Source organism: Piliocolobus tephrosceles, chromosome 3 (assembly GCF_002776525.5).
Source record: "Piliocolobus tephrosceles isolate RC106 chromosome 3, ASM277652v3, whole genome shotgun sequence".
NCBI lineage: Eukaryota > Metazoa > Chordata > Mammalia > Primates > Cercopithecidae > Piliocolobus > Piliocolobus tephrosceles.
The window spans coordinates 60,211,776-60,237,953 of NC_045436.1; the positions used below are offsets into that span (position 1 = coordinate 60,211,776).

At 36.3% G+C, this 26,178-nt stretch overlaps 2 protein-coding genes across 10 annotated transcripts in view; one reads left to right on the forward strand and one right to left on the reverse strand.

Moving 5' to 3' along the window:
* Positions 1–687: 687 nt before the first annotated feature.
* Positions 688–22,017, reverse strand: C3H4orf33 (chromosome 3 C4orf33 homolog). Of its 6 annotated transcripts, none has more exons than XM_023217602.3 (8): positions 21,682–21,789; positions 19,267–19,483; positions 14,730–14,795; positions 12,667–12,856; positions 8,867–8,927; positions 4,000–4,051; positions 3,682–3,881; positions 688–1,683 (listed from the first exon to the last, which is right to left on the reverse strand). In XM_023217602.3, the coding sequence occupies exons 4-8, from the start codon at positions 12,845–12,847 to the stop codon at positions 1,578–1,580; spliced, it is 600 nt and encodes a 199-aa protein (XP_023073370.2). In that variant the 5' UTR covers positions 12,848–12,856; positions 14,730–14,795; positions 19,267–19,483; positions 21,682–21,789; the 3' UTR covers positions 688–1,577. The 6 variants fall into 6 exon arrangements, with proteins under 6 accessions (XP_023073370.2, XP_023073369.2, XP_026309914.1 ...); XM_023217601.3 differs by having other exon boundaries at positions 14,730–14,883; XM_026454129.2 differs by lacking the exon at positions 14,730–14,795 and having other exon boundaries at positions 19,267–19,404; positions 21,682–21,810.
* A 73-nt stretch (positions 22,018–22,090) lies between these two features.
* The window catches only part of SCLT1 (sodium channel and clathrin linker 1), a 226,361-nt gene continuing 222,273 nt past the window's right edge, over positions 22,091–26,178 (forward strand). For all 4 annotated transcript variants that reach the window (XM_023217595.3, XM_023217596.3, XM_023217597.3 and 1 more), the window contains exon 1: positions 22,091–22,643. In XM_023217595.3, the coding sequence (XP_023073363.2) occupies positions 22,610–22,643 (34 nt within the window). In that variant the 5' untranslated portion in view covers positions 22,091–22,609. The remainder of the gene's footprint in view (positions 22,644–26,178) is intronic.

A 26,178-nucleotide genomic window follows, 5' to 3' on the forward strand; every position in this document is an offset into this window, starting at 1 on the left:
TAGTTGATATGCATGTTCCTTTCAAAAGAAAATGTTTATGCAATGTATTTTTGCTTGCTTGGTATTGGAAGAAAAGGAAATGTCTTATCTAGGTGAAAGAAAGTTAAGAGATGTTTAAAAAAATCTTAACAAATTTAAAAAAGATACACATTAGGTTTGAGAAAGCTCACAAGCCACAACATTCAAATTCAGTATTTTATATTGCTGTGATTGTGGCTATCATATTTGTGCTGCATTTTTACCCACATTATAAACAGTTATGATTTATATCTGGAACTGTGATTCATAGTGTTCAATTCACTTCTAAAATCAAGATACTCTAAAATATATCTTATTTTTATTTTGATAGTTTTATATGCATTTATAAAATTATTCACATAATTTATAAATAAATCATCCTAGGTTATTTAAAATATACCATTCCTATCCAAAACAGGCAGATCATTTCCATATCAAATTAATTAGTAGCTATTGTCAGTTTTAAGAATAATTTCTCAATTTATCTAAGATGCCTAAGACTGCCACCATGATGTGTAGTCAGGAGGATACTCACGTTTTGTAAAAGTCAGCATTTATCTTACACCAACTCCCTTTTCAGATAGAGAACATATTTAAGAAATGAGTAAGTCGATAAGCCACTTGTAACCAGCACTAATGATTGTTCAATGGACACATATAAACTCAATGTAAACTTGAAGTTAATTCCATTTAATTTATAGCTTATTTTATAATAGTATTTTATTAATGAGTTAATTTATCTATACTAAAATCACAAATCTAAACATAACAGCATTAGGCATGTTGACAAATGTATGCAACTACATAACCGTCATCCAGATCAAAATACAAAATGTTTCAATCACCCCAGAACATTTCCTCAGGCTCCTTTTCCATTCAATTTGAATTTCCTGCCCTCACTCAAAGCAGCCACTACTCTGGTATCTATCATCAAATGCTAGTTTTGCCTAGAAGTGGCTTTAATGTAAAAGTAATTAGATAGTATGTTATGTCTGGCTTGTTTTGCTCTACTTAATGTTTCTGAGATTCATACAGGTTGTTGCATGTATCAGCGTCCTTTTTTTAATGAACAGTATTCCGCTGACTATATTGCAGTTTGTTTATCCATTTTCCTATGGATGGAAATTTGAGTGTTTACAGTTTTGTGCTATTGTGAATAAAGCTTCTATGAGCAGTCATTTTTCTGGGGTGTATATCTAGGAATGAAATAGCTGAATCACAAGGTAGTGCAGGACAGTGCTCTAGGTGGCCTTGAACAAACTCAATTGTCCCCCCTTTCTCACTTGTAGTTCTCAAGAATAACTGTACTGTGTGCTGGGAATGTAACATCCTGGACTAAGTGACTCTGAGAAACACTGTGACTTTACAGATGAAACATCTACAAAGAATCATCTATTTTCTTGTTAATCATATGCAATTTGCCACAGATATTTTCAGTGACTTCTATGAAAATATTTGTTGTTGAAATGTATGCATGACATCTTAAAAATTGATATTTATTTTTTGTTTATCTTAAAAGACATAGAGAAAAATGATCAGTATGGTTATCTATTACACTCCTATATATCACATTTCTCTATTAGCCACAGGTCTGATTCCGGTTGTTTCCATTCTTCTCCAAGCAGCGTGTTAAAATTGAAAGGTTTGAAGTATTCTAGATGATGGCTAAAAGCAAAGAAAAAGAAGGTGGGAATTGAAATGAATTATGCATTTGTGAAATAGTTGTCCTGAAGGACTATTTATTTTGTCACATCTGTAATAGGACAACATTCTATTTTAAGCAATACTAAAGGTAAGACATATTTTATATGTACAGTTTTCTCACTCTAGCTATCAGACACTCAGCTCTGAAAACATTCACCTGCATCACAAAGCCCTCTTCTTTCAATTCTGCAAATAGCTCCCTCACAGCTGAAGGGAGAAACCAACTCTCAAAACATGACTCATTCCATCGAACTTTAAACAAATCATATTATGCTCTTGCATATGTTTTTATATTCAAATTTTGACATAATTTATATCAGTCATATAAGCAATGGTTTTAAAAAGTTTCAGTTCCAAAGATAAGAAGATAGCCTTCTTAATTCCCTTCTCTGCTGAAGCAACAGAGGTTAATGTAAAGGAGTGTTAATCCCAGTTCTTTTCTTTCCAGGAAAACCATTTAACTATATTAAGAAGCTTTCTCTAGTGGCTTAATGAGGAGAGAAAGGTGGCTAACACGCTGCAGTGGAGCCCCATTCTGTAGGAAGTCACTCTGCCTTGGCTCTGTCCTGGCCAATGTATAATCGTACTTCCACCTCCGATAAGCTTCCAATAATGTATGAATGAAGAGCCTGAATATAGGAAGGTATTAGCTGATGAACAGCCAGAGAGACATGACGTCTTGATACGAAGACCTTGAGTCAGTTGCAACTACGTTTTTGTCTCATTCTGCCCACCTGGCCAGGATAAATCAGTTTTTGAGTCATAGTTGTCAATCCCAGAGTAAGAGATTAAGGAAAAAACAGTGAAGGATAAGAAAAAGGAAGGGAAAAAAAGACTAGCTAAAAGCTATGTCAGGACTGGGGGAAAGGGAAAGGGAAAGGGGGAAAAAAGGTCAAGCAAAAAAGAAATATGCTACAAGTGATAAAGACAAACAAGCATGAAGTAAGAGCATGAAAGGAAGGAGAAGGCAAACAGGGAGAGGAAGGACAATGCAGCATATTCCACAGGTAAAAAGGCAGGAATGTCCGTCTGCCACAGTGCAGTGCTCAGTAGGATGTCTCTGTTAGGTTCTTCCAAATGCCCAGATTCACCAGACTACCTTGGCCATGGTGAGTATACCTAGAGAGATACAGAGCAGCAATTACAGCTTGCCCCAGGACAGCATCTGGCTTTCCTCCCTGAAGGAGTAGTCCTTGCAGAAGTCCAGGAAGCATTCATAAGGCTGGCCAGGAGCTCTAGTCTGCCTATGTGAGAGCTACAGGTGCAAGGAAACAAGACTCAAATTGAGAAAGCATAGCAGATACCTTGGCTCAAATGCCTGCTGCCCCATGGGAGCAATATCTCTTGGAATAACTCCATAGCCATAGCTTCCAGTGTTCCCACAGGGAACATGACTGTTAAAGCGGAATCCCAAAGCCACGCTGTCTCCATCATATATTTATAGTTCAACCAAAATTATTTTCAGTCCAGATGTAATTTACCACTTTAGGGTCATTTTTATCAAAAGCAATGTTGCCTAGAAACATAGTTGATATTTTTATCCTCATGAGGTTACCAGAAGAGGAGAACTAGAGAGATAACTGAAGATCAGATTTCCTTGCAACAGGGACCCTTTGTTCACACCCGAAAACACTAATGCCTCTGGCCCTTTAGCCCTGAAAGAAATTTTAAATGAATTTGCAAACATACTTCTATATCAGCTATTGCAACATTTACTTTTCTCACATGCAAACCACTATGGAAAAATAAGTGTTCTCCTGACAGTAGTGAGAGAGATTATGTCAGTCCAAAGTTTACCAAGTGTTTTCTGAGGACCATCAGTGAACATTGGACTCTACTAGGTACTTGTGCACATATGTCATCTTCTTTGATCAAAAGGGTTACTTCTGTTCCACTAAGACTTAATTTCCAAAAAACTCATTTATTTGGAATATATCTTCATTTATATTTTCTACTTACAAATCAGGTTTTTGTCCTTGTTGCAGTTCATGCTGAGGTACAGGGTAAAGAGCTTCATAACTTCGTTTATCTTTTGATCCATGAATTGCAAATGAATTGAATTTTGTCACATTTGGTGGAAAATAATTCCAAGGGAGATAAGCTTTGCCTTCCCATTTTGTCTCTCCTCTGGACACTCTGAATGATAAAGGAAGTTCTTGCTACAGAAACAACATGTGGAACACAAAAGATAAAATTGGGCTTACACTTTAAACATAGAAATAAATATGTGTATTACTGTGTATGTAATGATTTTGCCTCATATTTTTATTTACTTACTTTCCACACATTTCTTCTTCCAGAAAGTAAAAGCGCTAAATGCTGTCCGTGGCTGTCAAAATTGAGATTCCTTATGAGTGTTTGAAAAACATGTTATTTTCTTCACTATCCTTTACACATGGAATGTGTGTGCTTGCAACTAAATTTCTAAAAAATTAAAAGATGCAGGCTGAGCGTGGTGGCTCACGCCTGTAATCCAGCACTTTGGGAGGCCAAGATGGGCGGATCACGAGGTCAGGAGATTGAGATCATCCTGGCCAACATGGTGAAACTCCGTTTCCACTAAAATACAAAAAAAAAAAATTAACTGGGCATGGTGGCATGTGCCTGTAGTCCCAGCAACTTGGGAGGCTGAGGCAGGGGAATCGCTTGAACCCAGGAGGTGGAGGTTGCAGTGAGTCAAGATAGCGCCACCGTACTCCAGCATGACAACAGAGAGAGACTCTGTCTTAAAAAAAAAAAAAGAGAGACGCAATATTAATATTGGATAATTCTAGGGAGAGCCAGTGTATTCAGTTGCTTAGAAATGATATCTTTGGGTTTACCACTCCAGACAACTGCCACCAAATGCATAAAGTTTCATGTTTAGATTGCTTTTTATACTCTTTAGAGAAAAAATTATATAAAATACTTCATTTGGTTAGATGACACAAAGTATGAAAAAGGTCAGAGAGATACCATGTTATTTGGAGTTTTTTATAAAATGAGTTTCAAAAACTGAAGCAAGCAACAATTTCCAAGTCTGAATTCAACAACTTTAATAAAGGTTATTTCTGTAAGAAAACTATCTGGTAGCTCATTAGGAAAATAAGAAATGCAAAACATAGACAGTCTACAATTAGTCAAGAGGCTAAAGATTTTCATCTTTGTCTATTTTTTTTTTTCACACACTGCCCTCAACCTGTCTGCCTCTTGTGTTTTCCTGTTTTCTACCATTCATTCAGCATCATGTTTTCAAAAAAGAACACAGTATCTTCTCAAAGGGAAATTCTAATAACAGTGTACAATTGGGACTAGCCAGGTCATTAAGAACCAAAGGATTTCATGTATTTACATGAAGCAAATTCACTAACTCTAGAAAAACCTATATCTCAAAATATTTCTATACAGGTACTCTTTTGAGAGCTTTTCAGGGAAGATTTCCTTCAGTAAACTATTCTAACAGAAGCCAAGTATTCTTTTCCATTTAAAAGTCTTCTGATTATTTTTATTGTTATCATGCAGCCTTAGCGGTACATCCTAGGAGAAAAAATTCTTGCAAATAAGAATAAATTCTTCCTGTTGCTTTCCTAGAGGTTAACTGTTACAGGAAATGATTGCCTGAAGCAAAACTATGATTCTTGATTATTAACTACCCTGATACATAAGAAACCCAAATTACTCTGTGAATTTTTTAACCTTTAAAATCTATTAATTTTATACACAATGATTACTGTGTAATTTCTTAGCAAGAGAGATTCTAATTATTCCATTCATCTAGTGTTAAATCACTTTATGAAAATAAACCAATATTATCATCTAATAAAATTAAAACTAAGGGCAAAACTTTAGGATATCCAAGTTCTTTACTGTTCTCTAGATAAGTTATGAATGTTTGCCTTAGTTTTCTCACCTGTAGGGTAAAAATAAGCACAAAAAAGTTGAAATTTTCTTACTTCTCATGGCAGTTTATGAGAATTAATCATATTTTTCAATAACAAATTTTGGCATGTTAGTTGAAATGTGACACACAAAGGTATATGATTATTCTTCTTTAAAAACATGCAAACAGCTAGACTTTTCTACATTTGATTTAGCTGAATATCAAAATAAAGGAAAATAAAATAATATTTAAAAATCTCATTTCAATCAATTGTTTGGAGCTCTCTGTCCAGCCTACAAAAGGAGCAATGGCTTCTAAATGTTAGATGCAGAGAAGCATTTAAATGGCATTTCAAATTAATAACTGCAATATAAATATTTCATTATTAAATATTTTATTAATTTTAAATATGCTATAATTTAGATAATAGGCGTACATCTACAGGAAAAAAGAAAGAGTTTGCCAATCAGGTAAATAGGATTCCCAAAAGACAGTTAAACCTGAACAAAGAACAAACTCATAGCCAATATCATACTGAATGGGCAAAACTGGAAGCATTCCTTTTGAAAACTGGCACAAGACAGGGATGCCCTCTCTCACCACTCCTATTCAACATAGTGTTGGAAGTTCTGGCTAGGGCAATCAGGAAGAGAAAGAAATAAAGGGTATTCAGTTAGGAAAAGAAGAAGTCAAATTGTCCCTGTTTGCAGATGACATGATTGTATATTTAGAAAACCCCATCATCTCAGCCCAAAATCTCCTTAAGCTGATAAGCAACTTCAGCAAAGTCTCAGGATACAAAATCAATGTGCAAAAATCACAAGCATTCTTATACACCAGTAACAGACAGACAGCCAAATCATGAATAGCTTCAAAGAGAATAAAATACCTAGGAATCCAACTTACAAGGGATGTAAAGGACCTCTTCAAGGAGAACTACAAACCACTACTCAGTGAAATAAAAGAGGATACAAACAAATGGAAGAACATACCATGCTCATGGATAGGAAGAATCAATATCATGAAATTGGCCATATGGCCCAAGGTAATTTATAGATTTAATGCCATCCCCATTAAGCTACCAATGACTTTCTTCACAGAATTGGAAAAAACTACTTTAAAGTTCATATGGAACCAAAAAAGATCCCGCATTGCCAAGACAATCCTAAGCCAAAAGAACAAAGCTGGAGGCATCACGCTACCTGACTTCAAATTATACTACAAGGCTACAGTAACCAAAACAGCATGGTACTGGTACCAAAACAGAGATACAGACCAATGGAACAGAACAGAGCCCTCAGAAATAATATCACACATCTACAGCCATCTGATCTTTGACAAACCTGACAAAAACAAGAAATGGGGAAAGGATTCCTTATTTAATAAATGGTGCTGGGAAAATTGGCTAGCCATATGTAGAAAGCTGAAACTGGATACTTTCCTTACTCCTTATACGAAAATTAATTCAAGATGGATTAGAGACTTAAATGTTAGACATAAAACCATAAAAACCCTAGAAGAAAACCTAGGCAATACCATTCAGGACATAGGCATGAGCAAGGACTTCATGTCTAAAACAGCAAAAGCAATGGCAACAAAAGACAAAATTGACAAATGGGATCTAATTAAACTAAAGAGCCTCTGCACAGCAAAAGAAACTACCATCAGAGTGAACAGGCAACCTACAGAATAGGAGAAAATATTTGCAATCTACTCATCTGACAAAGGGCTAATATCCGGAACCTACAAAGAACTCAAACAAATTTACAAGAAAAAAGCAAACAACCCCATCCAAAAGTGGGCAAAGGATATGAACAGACACTTCTCAAAAGAAGACATTCATACAGTCAACAGACACATGAAAAAATGCTCATCATCACTCACCATCAGAGAAATGCAAATCAAAACCACAATGAGATACCATCTCACACCAGTTAGAATGGCAATCATTGAAAAATCAGGAAACAACAGGTGCTGGAGAGGATGTGGAGAAATAGGAACACTTTTACACTGTTGGTGGGACTGTAAACTAGTTCAACCATTGTGGAAAACAGTGTGGTGATTCCTCAAGGATCTAGAACTAGAAATACCATTTGACCCAGCCATCCCATTACTGGGTATAAACCCAAAGGATTATAAATCATGCTGCTATAAAGACACATGCACATACATGTTTATTGCAGCACTATTCACAATAGCAAAGACTTGGAATCAACCCAAATGTCCATCAGTGACAGACTGGATTAAGAAAATGTGGCACATATACATCATGGAATACTATGCAGCCATAAAAAAGCATGAGTTTGTGTCCTTGTAGGGGCATGGATGCAGCTGGAAACCATCATTCTCAGCAAACTATCGCAAGAACAGAAAACCAAACACCGCATGTTCTCACTCATAGGTGGGAATTGAACAATGAGATCACTTGGACACAGGAAGGAGAACATCACACACTGAGGCCAATTGTGGGGAGGGGACAGGGGGAGGGATAGCATTAGGAGACATACCTAATGTAAATGACGCGTTAATGGGTACAGCACACCAACATGGCACATGTATACATATGTAACAAACCTGCACATTGTGCACATGTACCCTAGAACTTAAAGTACAATAACAAAAAAAAAAAACACAAAAAAAAACCTGAACAAAGAGAGTCCAAGGTTAATATTTTTAATGAGTCTAAGAAAATCTATATGTGATTTAGTTGTTATATCTGGTGCTGAATGCAAAAGTGACACAGCATATACTTAACAAATGCATGATGAATAAAGAATGGAATAAATGAATACATAATTATGTAATACATAAAATTAAAGTTTCATCTGGTCATTTAAAAATCCCCTAAAAGAAACATTTTTATAAGCTAGCTCAATTAATTATATACATATCTCTCCTTTTATTTCTGAACAGCTATATATAATAATGTAAATTTATTGAGTAAATAATGAGAAAGACTTTTTGTTTTATAATGACTTTTCATTTTGAAACAAAAATTATCTTCTAATTTATTAGAAAAATCTACATTACTGAACTGAAAATATTGACATAGAATTTTCAAACATTTAGAATATGAGTATATTCTAAACATGTATTCTAAATATGTGTGCTCTGTACTTGAAACTAAGAAATATATAAAAGTATATCATTCAAATAAATTCAGAGTACCATTCTTACTAGTTAACTGGAATTAATGAGCTTTTACTATAACCATATCATTTATAACTAGAAAATAATATGCTCAAATTATGTAGTAATAATTAAGAAAAAACATTTTATACTTACGGACAAAGTTCAACTTCTAAATACTGCTCAGTTATATCATTCAAGAAAAATGCTTCCACAACTTTTGAAAACAGAGATATAACATATGAGAAATTTAATATTGCTTTCCAACAATAAATAATTTGTTTATTCCTTTAGAATATAAAATAAATTGACTATTTTTAATTATAATACTATCCCCAATAGGAAAAAGAGCAAAGAAAATAGACATTGCTTGGAAGAAGAAATATATAGGAAATAAATCATCAATAATTTTCTCGCATATCAGATTGCCACATATTGAAAAGATTAATTAAAACTAGTGCTGGTCAAGTTGTAAAGAAATTAATATTATCACATAAACTTTGAGCCAGTTATCTTCTTCTAGGAATGTATCTGAAGAAAATAATCTGACAACTGGGAAAAGAATTAAGTATAATGCTATTCATTAGAGTACTGTTCAAAAATTAGAAATGATCTAAATGATTTATCTCCTATTACATAAGATTATCTCTTATTCTCTAAATAAATCTATTATACAGAAGAACTGTTAAGTAAATTATGGAATTCATGTATTCCATGCAATGGAATACAATGCAGCTATTAAATTCAAAGATACCATTAAATATTTGTTGATAAAGGAAGATATCCATGATATTCAGTAAGTCAGCTGCAGAATAGCACCAAAATGTGTGTGACATTAAAGTTGCATGTGTGTCTATGTCTAGATGTCTCCAAAACGTGCACAAAAATGTTAATGACTGCATATCTGTGATTGCAGGAATTTAGGTAGGTGATCTTTCTTTTCTTGTTTATAATTTCCTGGAAACTTCTGAATATTGCTATTTTTAAAATTGTTTAATTTTGAACATAACACATCTTTCTTGTAAATAATTAAAACAATATATATATGAAGTAAAAAGTCACGTTCTTTTCTTCCCATTTGGTCTAATATCTGCCAGACCTTTTCTGTGCTTCTCCATACTATTTTAATGACTGAATAGTATTATTTTATAGAATATTATAACTTACTTAATCCTTTATGGATAGACATTTAGGTTGTTTCCAGTTTTCCATGTGTTGTTTTTATAATAAAATAGCTAAAATATAGACATAGTTCTGCTAGCAAGTCAGAGAATCTTATTGTCCCCTTTTGAATCTTCTATCTAGATAAATGAGAATGTCTACTGTGATAGTTAATCGTATCTGTCAAATCAACTAGGCCATGGTATCCAGATATTTTGTAACATATTATTCTAGTTGTTTCTATGAAGTCATTTTTTAAAGATGAGTTTAACATTTAAATCAGCAGACTTTTAGTAGAGCAAGTTTCCCTCTATAAAGTGGCTGGGGATTATCCAATCAGTTTAAAGCCTTTATAGAAAAAAAGACAGACCTCCCCCAAGAGAGGAATTCTGCCAGCAGACAGCGTTCAGATTTGAACTGCAACATCAACTCTCCAGCTGGCAGACTGAAGACCCAGGGAAGAGTGGACTTGCTAGCCGCCACAATTGTGTGAGCTAATTTCTGAAAATAGATCTCTCTCTTTCTCTCCATATATAAAAAATAGATACATACATACATACATACACACACTCTCTCTCACTATAAATATGTGTGTATATATCTCACACACACACACACACACACACTCAGATGCACATATATATCTTCTGCTTTCTACTTTCCATCATCACCTTACAAATACTTTTGCAGCTTCTCTGTGTTAAACACTGTATCAGATTCTGGAAATACCTTTATTAGCTTACAATCTAATCAGATACTAAAGTGGAAAGTTTTAATAAAAATTCCAAAAGGGAGGATGCATACATTGCTACAAGAAAAAAAGAAAACAGATGCTTAGCTCAAAAAAGTGGTTTAGTGAAGGATTCCTGGAAAAGTTGCTATTTAAGCTCTGTCTTGAAAGATGATTTGGAACTAGGTGAAGAATGACAGAAACAGCATTCTAGGGCAAGACAACAGTAAAATCAAGGGTACACAATTAGGAAATATTGTAGCTTAAAGACCTATGAACAGTTCAGTCTTACCAGGCAAACCTTTCAATGTAGGAGGAGCTGGTGGTGCTACAGAGAGAATAAGCGGCCAGGTCATGGAAAGTCTTATATAGAGATCATATAAGAAGGGCAAAACTTACCTTGAGAGGAAAAGGATCCTGAGAAGGTTTTTAAGAAGCTGAAGGATGAGTTTAAATTTTCATTTTAGATATAGCACTCTGGCTTCTAAGTGAAGAATGGGCTTAAGGGCTAAAAGACTATTTGGAAGGCTCTGCACTAACCAAGGTAAAAGACTATGAAAGCCTAACTTTTGGACAGGATAGTGGGGATGAAGAGGAGATACTGAGTTAGAGGAATATTTAGGAGGCAAAACTGATGGGACTTAGGAAATAAATCCAAATCATGGAGAGTGTCAAAGAAGGATATCTTAGAAAGATCTCACAATTTTTTAGATTTGGTGACTTACTGTATTGTTAATACCATTTATTGATACTGGGCAATTAGGTAAAGAAGTGGTTTATGAAAGAAGTAGGTGAGTTGAGGTTAGAATTTGTTGAGTTTCATGTCTGTAGTGCCTCTAGCAGGTAAGTCACATTAGTGTGTATTCCATTAATAAGAGGATAACATACCAGTTTTGTATCAACAAAAGACAATATATATTTAACATACGACAAATTAACACTGACAAAATGTGTGCTTACAGATGGCATAAACTAGACATATTGACTAGAAGATTCATCAAAATCTTCTTTGAAGAAATGGGACATGAATTAGATCTTGAACTATGTATTAGAGGCAGGGGGGATAGACTGAGAAGGTACATAGGTTAAGAGCTTTGGTTGAATATGGTGGCCCAATTCATAAATACGCTGAAAGCTTAAAGGAAGGGTTTGAACTTTATCCTAGGGATAATAATGATTTAAGATCTGGGAAATGGCATCATGAAGAGTATTTCAGAAAGATGAATCTGAGAGCTTAATTAGGACACAGCAGAAGGAGATCATAGAGCAAACCTGAAACAGTGTAATTTTATGTCATGTCTTAATTTGATATGTGAGATGAGTTACCAGTATAAAGTAAAAACTACATTTCATATTGAGGTTGATAGTGTCTCTACAATAAGTAAAACACTCCAAATCTTCCATAAAGAAGATTTATAAGGTTAGAGTGGTAATTTAAAGATACTTAAATACAAAATAGGAATCTTGAACTCTTCTCAGCGTAGGAAACAGAAATAAAGGAAGAAAATAAAGCAGCAATAAAAAAATCTGGATTTGTGGCTGGGCAAAGTGGCTCACGCCTGTAATCCCAGCACTTTGGGAGGCTGAGGCGGGCAGATCACAAGGTCAGCAGATCAAGATCATCCTGGCTAACACAGTGAAACCCCATCTCTACTAAAAATACAAAAAATTAGCCGGGTGTGGTTGCGGGCACCTGTAGTCCCGCTACTCGGGAGGCTAAGGCAGGAGAATGGCATGAACCTGGGAGGTGGAGCTTGCAGTGAGCCAAGACTGCGTCACTGCACTCCAATCTGAGCGACAGAGCAAAACTCAGTCTCAAAAAAAAAAAAAAAAAAAAAAATCTGGATTTGTAATTGCCATTTTTTAACTCTTCTAGCTATATAGTTAAAGTCATATAGGTAATGGAGAAAAAGTCAGAATGAGAGATTGGTAGGAAATATCAGAAACTGTACATGTCAATTGCTCAGAAGCATTTACTTCCCAACAGCAAGATAAAATAAGAGTTCTGTGAGAGGTTATTATAAGAAGATTTATGTTTGCAATAAAATACACTACTACTACTTACCTTCATAATCCCACAGTTGATTGAAAGGTTTTCCTGGTTCTCCAAGTGGGGCTGGAGGATCATTGAAAAATGGAGCACTAATGTCCATCATCACTCCTCCGTCACCTGGATTCAGTCTGATAAATACCGGCTCGTGCTTCACTGGAAAACCATCCCAAGTGTGTTCAATTTTAAAATCCATCTGAAGACTCTTAAAGAAAAATGTATTAAAACAAACTCTTTAACAATATACAAATGTTTTCTTTAGTTGGAAATGAAATGAAAATTTCAATGCCAAACAGCAGACAGGAAAGGCAGCAGAGTGGCAAGAGCACAGTCCTGGGAGTCAAAAGGCTATCTTGTGTTGTGCCAAAGCACGGACTCTAAGTTCTAGTCTAAAATAGGTAACTAGTTCCTAGAGGCTTTAAAACTTCTAGATTTAACACTTTTTTATGTAACTTTTTTAAAATTGCTGCCATAGAAACACTATCAATCTCAACACAAAAAGTGATAAAAGTGTTAAAAGTCTAGATTTGGCTCTAGTGCTGTTGTAAATAGTGCATCAAAATCATTTTCTTAATTATAATTAAGTCTACTGCAAAAATTGTTTATATACTTAATCACAACTATAAGCACCGTGGGTTCTTATGTCATCCTCTGTCTTTTATTTATTGTAAAGTGTGCAGGTGTCTCAGTTACCGGATCCTCTGGGAATCAAGATCTTTATAATAAAATTCAACTTAGTTAAAAAAAAAAAAAAACCCTCCATAAATCAGTAGAAGCAGTGCTGTTAACACCTGTTCTTTTGTCCAAAATCCTTTTCTTCATGGGGGTTGAGGACAGGGAGTTCCAATCATTTAAAAGTTAGTAGAGCTGAATTTTGCCTTCCTTTGTCCCAGCATATACACTTTCATTTTTAATATTTTAACGTTAAATGACTGCTTGTTTGGTTAATTACCTCTCTCCAACTGAAAAATGGGAACAAAATCTGCGATCATTTAAACTTTGAAATAGACTAAGTACCTACAAAAGAGCAGTTTTTGCATTTTAAATTAGTTTCCTAAGTATTCAATAGAAGGGCATAGTATTGTAATGCATTGATAAAATTACATTTTTGAATACTATGGATTGGGCATTTTCTGAACATTGTCTCATTTAATTTCACTACAAACTTGCAGAGAAACTATTATTGTCCTCATTACAAATGGAAATTTGTCCAAGGTCATGTGACTAGCATATCTAGAAATTAAACCAATGTCAGCAATGTTTTCCCAGATGAAGACATTTCAGGAATCTGTGAGGAGATGAAAATTTTATTTTAGGAGTGGTGGAACCCCCAAATTACACTAGATCCTGTGTTTTATCCAAAAGATAATCTCACTTAGTACCTGATGACTTTTCCAAACTGTAACTTCTTTTATCTGAAATCTTTGAATGTATTCCTTTGCTTCATAAGTTATTTGCAGTCTTTTACTGTAATTAATGAGGTTACTAAATTTGGAATTAATTTAATTCAGTGAATATGTATTGAAAACCTACTATGAGTTAAGCAGTGGGAGATCCAAATGTACAAGCTCTGTGTAACATAAGAAATCCAAGACCTCTAAAAACCTTTTTCTAAAGCATATAGCTTTTACTAATTTTCACTACATGCTCACAAATTTTACTAGATAATCTCTAAAATTAAACAATTCTGGTATTATAACCCATTTGTAGAAAGTTTATAGCATTTCAGAAGAAATGTTCAGCAACTCATATTCTTCATTATTGATATAAGCGCAATGAGTGATAAAACTATATAAATTGATTCTGATTTAAATGGATTACATGGAATAAAATACCTCAATAATAAATTTATTTTCTTTAGTTGAAACATCAAGGCACATTCTACAAAAAAAAATGTATAATCCTCTACCCTAAATTTTGGTAGTAATAAGCATCCTCATGCAGCACATAGGAAGAAATAAGAATAAATCAGGATGTTAGAAATGCTGAATGACTGATTCTGACACCAATAGGCTGAAAGAAAATGTTATTCTCCTAATTTAGAGCTTGACAATTCTTGACAATTTGGCAGTACATACCTTAGCTACTAGGAAGTTCTGGCAAATTCACTTATTCTTCATACAACCACCAAATCCACAAAAATTCTGCATACATTAAAGAGATCCCCATCTTAATCAGTGGATTTCCACTAGGGACTTAATTCCCAGCACATCCAGGCAACCAATTCTATGTCTAAATGGAATAAAACCATAGCAGTGATATCCAGTGATATGCTCCTAAAACTGGTCTATCATTTCCATGCGTACATGGTGGGTCTCACGGTCAGAGTGAGGTAGACTTTATAGCAGGTGTGTCCCATCTTTTGGCTTCTCTAGACCACATTGGAAGAAGAAGAATTATCTGTCTTGGGCCATACATAAAATGCGTTGACACTAACAATAGCTGATGAGCCAAAAAAGAAAAAAAGTCACAAGAAAATTCATAATGTTTACGAATTTGTGTTGGGCTGCATTCTAAGCCATCCTGGGCCACATGCAGCCCATGGGCCTTGGGTTGGACAAGCTTGCATAAGTTTCAAATTACTTCAAAATGTAATTTTATCTGGAAGATAAGAAGTAAAAGATAAAAGCAAAGTTACCATTGTTAAGAATTAGGTAGTGAGTACCTCAAACCTTTCTACTGGTTCCTTCTGCTTTTCCCCACTAAGGTTTCTTTGAGCATTATTTGAAAATTACTGCAAGAAATAGTGACTAGACTTCCATGGCTGATCAGTTATGGGAATAGTGCATGGCTGATCAGTCCAAAGACCGAATATAATTTTGGCTTTAATTGCATAAACAACGTTAGTTTCTTATTGCAATGACAAATGTGTTTATTTTAAAAAAAAAAACTTTATATTGCTTAAAGAACATTCATGTCAATCTAAGTGTGCATAATATTTATAAAAATTAACCTAAAAAGTATAGTCCATCCTGCCCAGTAGTTAACGGTCTAGTTTAAAAATAACATAAACTAGAGAGAGATGATTCTCCTTCAGTAATCTTCTGAGATTTAACCTCCACAGTCTTTCAATTTCTTTGTATTTGAAATTGTGCTCATTAAGTAAAGACAACTTAATTGTCAATGTCATTCACCTCTTGGGCTAGCGCTCCCCTCCTAGTCATTCTCGATTAACCTGTACACTGCTCTATTTCTATTCTTACATGGCACTTACACGGCATGACGTATTTGTTTACTGACTCCCTGAACCCAGCTAGAATGCCTGTAAGTGATGCTTACTATTTATTTGGTGAGTGAATAACTTTTCTAATCCCTGGATCTAGCACTCTAGATTTTATGCAGGAGAAACCTACTGTGTTTGTGGTATCATCATCACGACCCATCGCCTAGTGTCATTTAACACTACATATCAGATCAATACAACGGCTAATAACAAAGATGATAAACCCAGAAATTCCCTTCAATTTAGTTTATCAAGCATTTATTAAGCACTCAGGTGCTGGGGCAATAATATATAATAAGTCTACAGCAGTTTGGGATGGTTCCCATGTAACTAGTCAATGAGGTCCCCATTTCCAATATCAGTTGGTTCATTTTGCAGTCCTAAATTTAATTCAGTGGGATCCTTATACCAAAATAAGTTTTAGATGAATCAAAGATTTAAACATAAAAATCAAAATCATATAAAAACAAGAAATAAAAAGAAAGTTAAATAAAATCTTATAGTAGTAAGGTAGGAGATGAGCTGGACCTGTTTTCTGAGCACCCAGGCCCACTGATTAAAGCAGAATCTAATCAAAACAAAATGCAGCAAAAGAAACCAGCTAAAACCAAGATGGCAACAAAAGTGATCTCTAGTTGCCCTCACTGCTCATTACACATTAATTATAATGCAGTAGCATGCAAAAAGAAATTCCCAACAGTGGCATGACAGTTTACAAATGCCATGTTTGTAAACTCCTAGAAGTTACTTTATATGGTTTAAAAAAGGGAGGAACCCTCAGTTCTGGGAACCCTTCCTACTTTTCTGGAAAACGCATGAATAACCCACCCCTTATTTAGCATATAATCAAGGAATTGTCGTGTATATAGCTAGCCAACAATTCATGGGAGCTGCTGCTCCTACTCTGTCTATGGAGCAGCCATTTTCCTGTACTTTGTTGCTCTGATAAGCTTGCTTTTGCTTGTGAACCCGTTCCTGAATGAAGCCAAGAACCCTCCTGGGCTGAGCCCCAATTCTGGGCTTTCCCTGCATTAGTAGAGAAAACCTTTTAAAATAGAAACCAAAACCCAAACATTTTACTCCATAAATACAACAAAATTAACATGGATGCAGCTGGAGCCTATTATTCTAAGCAAATTAATACAAGTACAGAAAACCAAATAACACATATTTTCACTTATAAGTGGAAATTAAACATTAGGTACTCATGGACATAAAGATGGCAACAATAGACACTGGGGACTACTAGAGGGGGATGGGAAGGAAGGGGCAAAGGTTGAAAAACTAACTACTGGGTACTATGCTCACTACCCAGGTGATGGGATCATTTGTACCCCAGATCTCAGCATTATGGAATATAACCATGTAACAAACCCGCACATGTATCCCCTGGATCTAAAATAGAAGTTGAAAATTTTTTAATAATTAATAAATAATATAATAAAAGCAAAAACCTCCTTCCCAAGTTCCCCTTACCCCAAAAGTCTATCATTAACAAAATCAAAAGACAGTCTGGGAAAAAGTATATGCAAGTCATACTTGATACAAATAACTAATTTCTTTGATGCGTAAAGAGCTCCTAGAAATCAATAAGGAAAAGACCAACACTCTAACAGAAAAGTGACCAAAAATTATGAACAGCCAGTTAGCTCACAGAGAGAAGACGAAAAATGTTCACTTACAATGACAGAAATGCAAACTAAAACCACAATAAATTACCATTTTTCACTTAGATTGGCAAGGATCAGAAAGTCTGACAACATACTGTGTTAATGAGGGCATTGAGAAAAAAATCATATATTGCTAGTGAGGCATAATTGATACAGCCTCTGTGAAGAGCAATACGTCAGTATCTATCAAAATAAAAATGCAAATATCCTTCGACAAAAATAATTCTAGTTCTAGGAGTCACTATACCTGCACATATCCAAAATGCATAAGCGTTGAGGATATTTGTGGTAACATTGTTTATAATAACAAAATGTTGGAAGCAACTTAAATATCCATCAGTGCAGGACTGGTAAAAAAAAATTATGCTATATCATACAATGAAACTCTGTATAACTGCTAAAATGAACGAGGCAGCTCTAAATTAACATCTATGCTAAAATACGTTGTGAAGTGAAAAAAAGCAAGGTGCATTTATTTAATAAAAAGGAAGTTTATTTGCATATATGCTTGTGATGCATACACTATCTCAGGAAACACCAAGAAACGAGGTGGTTACAGTGGTTGCTTCCCTGAAGGGAATTATCTGCCTGCAGATATGGGAAGGAGGAAGCTTTGCTTTCAACTTCATCACTTTTTAAAAACCTATTTGCATTTTATACTATGACAGACACGCATTACTATTTTAAGGCAACTGAATGGTTTAAAATTATTTTTTGGCCGAGTGCGGTGGCTCACGCCTGTAATCCCAGCACCTTGGGAGGCCAAGGCAGGCGGATCACAAGGTCAGCAGATCAAGACCATCCCGGCCAACATAGTGAAACCCCGTCTCTACTAAAAATACAAAAATTAGCTGGGTGTGGTGGCGGGCGCCTGTAGTTCCAGCTACTTGGGAGGTTGAGGCAGGAGAATCCCTTGAACCCGGAGGCGGAGGTTGCAGTGAGCTGAGATAGCGCCACTGCCCTCCAGTCTGGCGACAGAGCAAGACTCCGTCTCAAAAAAACAAGAAAAAAACAAACAAACAAACAAACAAAAAAAACAAAATAAGGCTGGTCTCTTAAGAGTATGATAGCTGCCCCTTCTCCCCTTCATATTATATATGCTGAACGTTTCCGAAAAGTCATAATGCATATTATCAAGATGATTACTGTCCTGCAATTCAAGTTTGGCTGTTTAGACTTTCTTAATACAATGTTTATTGTTAATCTGTATGTTTCTACTTTTAATCCCTATTCTTCAAATTGCTCTTAAAACAAGTCAAAAAATAAATTTTCAATTATTCTGATTGCTTTCTCTTTACCTGGAAAGACCTCTAAAAGGAAACGAAGGAAGAGAAAGGAGACCGAACACTAGAGCATTAAGAACCCGGGAAAAGAAAAAAATGCCCACAAAGTTTAAAAGAAATAAATTACGGTAAAGGCGTTTTCTCAACCAAATGATCTGCAAGGAAAATTTCCAAATTCCTCTGCTCAACAAAATTTCTTTTAGTTTTTCTACAATAATGATTTCTTTTCAGTTTCCATACCGCCCCGAGGCCCCGCCCATTTATAAGAGAAACTAAGAAATGAGGAAGTCAGCCTGAAAGTGGGAGTACGCTCAATTAGCAGGAGACAGCTGAAAAGTAAAATACTTTTCATTATTTTCCAGAGATCAAGCGAAAGACAAGACCTGGCGACGGCGAAAGGAATGTCAGAGAGAAGAGGGAATAACAAGAGAACACAGACCACGAAGCTTTTCTCAAAACACTGGCTTCCTCCTTTTAGCCGAGGTCAACGGAGAGGGCTCGGCTTTAGGCTCCACCCAGCTGCCTCCACGTTCTGGGGGAGGGGCTTGAAACACTGACGCAGAGAGACTTGATTTTTCTAGGAAAGAAAGATGTTGAAGGGTCACAGGTGAACATCTGAAGACTTCTAATCGTTCCACTAAAGTTTGAGTGGTTTCCTAGAAGAAGGAAGGGTGATTCGGAAATAAAAATACTGTGCAACAATTTGAAAATCAACTGTAAATCATTAAGATTACAATAGAACATGTACAGAAATAATTCATTTAATACAACTACAGGCTAACTGGCTATATAAGCAAAAACTATAAATTATATTTTACCAGCTATAAATTATATTATACTACACTCCTGGGGAGGCATGTTCATGGTGGTGAACAATTGTGAAATTAGAACCATCCTGCCTGGGTTCAAATCGCAACTCAGGCACTTGCCAGCTGTGTGATCTGTTCTGACCCTTGCTTAAACTTCTAACTTTGTATTCTTCATGGTACTTTGCACATAGTACTGGGTGCTCAATGTCAATTGATCAACCAAATTAATGTTAGTGAAATGTCACTAATTTTCAATCTATACAATTATCTATTAGTACGTACATTTCCACTTGTCATTCCTTGTATTCAATTTATACTAATAGATACTTTCCAGGAACATCTACTGAATTCTTTCATTCTTTCCATCAGATATTTAATCAATTCTGTGTTCCAGGTATTATGATGGAGCCTGGAGACAAACTACAAAACATGATAGATAATGCAGGAAGGAGCATGAAATAAGTACTAAGGTGGCACCTACCTTGGGAGAAGTGGATAGAGAACTCAGGAGGTGTGAAAAGGAGAAACACGAGAGGGGATCCTTTAAGGATAAGTGAAATCATCACAATTTTGTTTCCTAATGATGAAACTTACGTTGAAAATACTCCATTAAAATTGATCTACTGGCCGGGCGCGGTGGCTCAAGCCTGTAATCCCAGCACTTTGGGAGGCCGAGACGGGCGGATCACGAGGTCAGGAGATCGAGACCATCCTGGCTAACACGGTGAAACCCCGTCTCTACTAAAAATACAAAAAACTAGCCGGGCGAGGTGGCGGGCGCCTGTAGTCCCAGCTACTCCGGAGGCTGAGGCAGGAGAATGGCGTAAACCCGGGAGGCGGAGCTTGCAGTGAGCTGAGATCTGGCCACTGCACTCCAGCTCGGGCGACAGAGCAAGACTCCGTCTCAAAAGAAAAAAAAAAAAAAAATTGATCTACTAAAATCTTGTAATCACAAACACAAACACAAAAACAAAAAACTATCATGATCATAATTATGATCATGTGAGCTAAAAAAAAATCAAGTGCAGACATAAAAAATTTCACCTGAGATACTCACTTTATTTAACTACCACTCATCATTATAGCCAGAAGGTATTTGCTTCCATCCAGTTTGGGTGTAAGCATAGAATTAAGTCTATAATTATTTATTTGATGCTAAGTAGAAATACAATATGACAATATACAAGGTTCAAATGTGGGAGAAGTTACAAGCAAGTCCTCGGAGAGTCAGTGAGATGTTTATGAAGAAAGAGTCATATGCTGAACTCCAAAAACGAGTTGCACAGTCAATTTTCCCTTTACGTAAAAAGTTTTCGTGTAAACATTATAGTTACTAAAAATCAGAACAAGTTCAATTATCCACGACCCAAAGCTAGATTAGACCTTTTCAATGATTATTAAGCTACACATCCATATTTAACAGTTAGTCTTTAGAGGAAGGGACCATCTCATTCTATTAACAGCGAGTATTGAGTCAGGCCTTCAGATGCCTAACTGCACATATTCGAATATATTTTTAAAAATTTCTTAACACATATCGCTAAGGTTACTTTATATGACATTATGAGTACAGGACAACAAACTCTTAAGCTGTTGAACAGAAAGCCAAATCAAGCTGCATCTATGACATGCCTGTTTAGTGAAACTTTACTTCAATCCATAAAAATACAATTTATTAAAAGCACAAAACTAGTGGCTAGCTTCAAATTAACATGTTTGTTGCTAGTGGTGAGATTTCCTCCAATGTTAAATGATTTTTTTTAAAAAAAGTTTTAAATCCAGACAAAATCAATTTTCAATATTGAAAATTGTAATCTATCCACAAATGTAAGTTTCACCGTTTTGTTTTTTGCAAAAAAAAAAAAAAAGAAAGAAAGAAAGAAAAGTACCTTTTATCTTTCCTTATATTTGAGGAAACAAGCTTATCTTTGAAGAAATAGCTGCTGAATTTGCAAGATCTTTTGAATACTTCTAACTACATGCTTTATTACTACACAGTTAAATATTTAAACAACAGTTGTCTCCTTTGGCAGGATGGTACTTACCTTCTTGAGATGACCAAATCGAAACACAGAACTCCTCCAGAGAGGTACAGCCTTGGTGGGAGATTCTGAAGACCCCAGTCTGGCTTCTACCCCTAGCCTCATGAACCTGCATCCTTTACTTAGTCCAGAAAGGCTTAGTATATTAGTAACCCAAAGATAGTGAGGGCATTTAAACTGTGTATTTCATGCCCTACTCACGTTTGCATTTGGGGTTTAAAAAAAAAAAAAAAAAAAAGAGGTTGGGCCCCACCACCTGGAGACACTGTCCCACCAGTTTGCCCGCTGCGCCAAGCCGGTGGCTCAGCTGTCACCCAGGTTCTCACGACTCCTCCCATTGCTTGACAGCCAGCCAATAGCGTGCTAGGACTCTAGGACGCGCGATGGCGTAAGCGCCAACGCCCGCGTGATGACGCAAGCGGCGTCACCGTCTCCAAGGAGTGGTTCGGGGCACCGGTTTCAAAGTCGCAGGGCGGGCCGAGTGGACTTCCGCTGCTGCCCTGGGGCTTCCCAGCCGTCTTGGCGTCTTCTTCTCCAACCCACGCCGCTCCGCGTAGAACGCCGCTCTCAGGCTGCCCTCCAGCTCCCGCGGCACTCTCCTAGGTGGCCCGACGAGACCCGGAGTGACCCGCGGGACGCCTGTATCGACCACGTCCTCTTCCCACCAGGGTGGGATTCGGTTGAACGTGGAACAGAATTCGCTTGGCGCGTCCCCAGCAATCTTCAGTATCTCTCCAGGGCCTGGGACTCGTCTGGGGCGCGGGGGAAGGAAGCGTGGCGTGTAGATGCCGCGTGAGTAGGATGCAGATTGCACCGCTGGAGCGCTTGACAAACCGAGCGTTGGCTTAGTTTTGTTTTCCCGCACAGCGAGCTCTGTGTCTTTCAGAGGAAGGTATAGGTGGTGAAAACTCCAAACTAAAATTGTATCGAAATGGCTACAGAAATCGACTTTCTGAGAGAGCAAAGTAAGCTCCATGTTTTTTTGAGACTTCATATTCACATACAATGTTTAATAACGTCGTCGTTGACCGACAAATCTTTTTTGAATGCTGGTTGGGTACATTTAAATTTGTAAAAATTTAAAGAAGTTAGTTGCAGGGGAAAAAAAAAAGCTTGATGGTATACGTGAGGATGTGTGTATATTTAAGCAGAACTGTATGGTGGTACTTGTGGCTTACACAGAATTCTGCTAGACGCTAAACATGTTTGTTATGCTCCTCTCGTGCTCTGAAGATTAGAAGGCTAATGGCCAGCAAGAGTTTCCAAGTGTGCATTTAAAACCTAGGGGCCCAGCTCTCTGGCCATTTATTAAAAAGATGTTTATTGAACTCCTGTTTCTATTATGTACCAGACACTATAGAAGAACAGCTGCTGCAAAGATAAACAGGACAGTTTTTACCTTAAGAATTTAATTTCGGGAGGGAAATGTATTCCAAAGTATATTGAAGTGGCAGCAACTGCTGGCTCTTTTGCCACAGTCTCATGGGGTTGTTGGAATGATTAAATGAATGTTAAAATATGTAAAGGATTTAGAATAGTATCTGATACATTGTTAATTTATTGTTATGTAATAGTTAAATATTAACTGTTACACGATTATTATTAAAATATGTTCAAGGAAGGTGCTATTGGGCTGAAACGTGCAGTACCAATATGAATTTTCTATATAAAAACTCTAGGCATCCCAAATAGAACAATATTTGCGACACTGAGGGCGTTAGGAATATGCTTTGTTAAAGATTTGCAATAAGGCTTGTTTGAATGTAATATTGATGTAAATTGAATTGGAATATTTATATAGGGAAATGGCAAGTGCAGTCGAAGGAGTAGAAAGGGCTGGATGGTGAAGGGCCCTGTCTTCTCTGTGCTAAGGACTTTGGACCACTGCATGGGTTATAGGAATTCAGTTGAGAGTGGCATGATCAAATTGTAATTTAGAAGGCCCGGTCTGATTTTTATGGGGAATGTGCATTATAGCAGAGTGCAGTTAGTTGACTACTGTCATCATTCAGGTAAGAAGTAAACTAAGTTGGGCACAGGGAGATTGGGGATCAGGGGATTTGAGGGAAAGAGGTAGAGGACACTTAGTTTTTGCTTGAGCAACAGGGAAGTTAGGAAAAAGGTAGTAAGTCCCATTTTGGCAGCATTATAGACCAGTGGTTAAGAACTCAGTTAGCCTCTAGATTTAGTCTGTCTGGGCTCAGAGCCTACCTCTTTCCAGGTCTGTGACCTCGAGCAAGTTTCCTAGCTTTTCTGCACCTCAGTTTTCTCATTTGTATAATTAGTATAAGAACACAAGAATTCTCTTGAAGTTGTGAGACTTAAATGAGATGATGAAAAAGCATTGAGCATTGTGTCTGGCACATTTTAAGTGCATGGTATATGTTATCTAAAATAATTAATGACGCTATAATGACACAATAACATTAGCATTATTTCTTAGGTTTGTAGTGAGAATATCCCCATCCCATAAGAACAGCTAACTGGCCACCGTAAGAGTGGTGTGGCACAGGAGTTGGTTGGTGAGGAGTTTGGCTAGAGTCAGGAGAGTACTTGAGGCAGTGAGAAACTACTAATTTCATAGAAATGATCCAGCCAGAATTCTTAGATAAAACTGAGATCCAAATACCAGGGGGAAACAAATAAGACAACTGAAGCATAGTAACATTTTTTGAAAAATGAGTGGTATTTAATAGTTCCACAGAAGACAAGTGGAGTGCAAGAAGGAAATCTCAAGCAGAAGGAGCAGAAGAAGGAATGGTTCAAAGGCTTAAAATAACTGGTTTTATTCAGGGAATCGGAGCCTAGAATGGTAGCGTTTGCATGAAGAGATAAGAATGAGAGTTGAGTGTCTGTGTTGCTCTCCTTTTTTCTTTAACTAGATTTTGCATGCCATTTGAAGGTGGTGGGTTATTCCATTAAGTGACCCACCTAAATACCAGCCCAGATAAAGATAGATGGTCTTCTTTCCACCTGCCTCTGACTTTTTCTACACTGATTTCTGTTGATCTTTATTGTGTCTTTGTTCCTTTTGAATTTGGGAGCCTAGGTCGAGACCATTTGTTTTGGTACTTCTCAACTGGCAACCCCACATGACATTTCCTTTGATAATTACTATTTCAGCTTTACATATCATAACAACAGGCAGCTCCACACTCAACGAGGCTACTATAGAGTAAGCTTGTAGCATATTTGCTGTGTACTGTTCTTCCACCTCTGTCTGGGAAAGATCAGTTAGTTTTTAGGAACCTGTTCAAAGAGGTATTTATATTATCAATCTAAGGAACTAAGAATTCATTCATTAGTGGGGTGTGAGACTCACTGGCAGAGTGGTGATGGACTCATTTTTTTCTTTTCATTCTCTTAACAGTGTTGGAGCCAAACATTTTTAATTTTGATGAAATAATTCATCAATTTTTTCTTTTATGAATTGTGCTTTTGGTGTCATGTAAGAAATCATTGCCTAACCCAAGGTTGCAAAGATTTCTTCTATGTTTTCTTCTAGGAGTTTTATAGTTTTAGGTTTTACATTTAGATCTATGGTTCATAGAGTTAAATTTTATACAAGGCATGAGGTAAGGATCCAGGCCACTTTTTTGCATTGGATGCCCAATTGGAAAAACTACCCTTTCTCCATTGAATTACCTCTGCTCCTTTGCAGTTGTTTATAGATGTATGGGTCTATTTATGAACTCTATTCTTTTCCACTGATTTATTTGTCTGTCTGGACACCAATACCCCACTGTCTTAATTATATCAGCTTTATAGTACGTTTTAAAGTAAAATTGGTTCTTTTTTACCTCGTTGATGTATCTCTTTAAATTTTCTCAGCTATACTTTGTAGTTTTTAATGTTTAGGTTTTGCACATCTTTTGTTAGATTTATGCCTATGTATTGAAATTTTTGATACTACTGTAAATGGTATTATTCTTTTACTTTCTGTTTCTGATTTTTCATTGGTAGTATGTAGAAATAACATTTCTTTTTTATTATTATACTTTAAGTTCTGGGGTACATGTGCAGAACGTGCAGTTTTGTTACATAGGTATACATGTGCCATGGTGGTTTGCTGCACCCATCACCCCGTCACCTACATTAGGTATTTCTGCTAATGTTATCCCTCCCTTAGTCCCCTAGCCCCCAACAGGCCCCAGTGTGTGATGTTCCCCTCCCTGTGTCCACGTGTTCACCTTGTTCAGCTCCCACTTATGAGTGAGAACATGCAGTGTTTCGTTTTCTGTTCTTGTGATAGTTTGCTGAGAATGATGTTTCCAGCTTCATCCATGTCCCAGCAAAGGACATGAACTCATCCTTTTTTATGGCTTCATAATATTCCATGGTGTATATGTGCCACATTTTCTTTATCCAGTCTGTCATTGATGGACATTTGGGTTTGTTCCAAGTCTTTGCTGTTGGGAATAATGCCACAATAAACATACATGTGCATGTGTCTTTATAGTAGAATGATTTATCTTTTCTTTTTTTTTTTTTTTTTTTTTT

Coding starts and splice junctions, on each gene's coding strand:
- C3H4orf33 (XM_023217599.3), bottom strand. CDS start 21,783: ATGAGGCTAGGGGTAGAAGCCAGACTGGGGTCTTCAGAATCTCCCACC. Junction 4,052..8,866: donor TTAGAAGTTGAACTTTGTCC/GTAAGTATAAAA, acceptor CAATTTTGACAG/CCACGGACAGCATTTAGCGC. Junction 1,684..3,681: donor CAAGGACAAAAACCTGATTT/GTAAGTAGAAAA, acceptor CTTTGCTTTTAG/CCATCATCTAGAATACTTCA.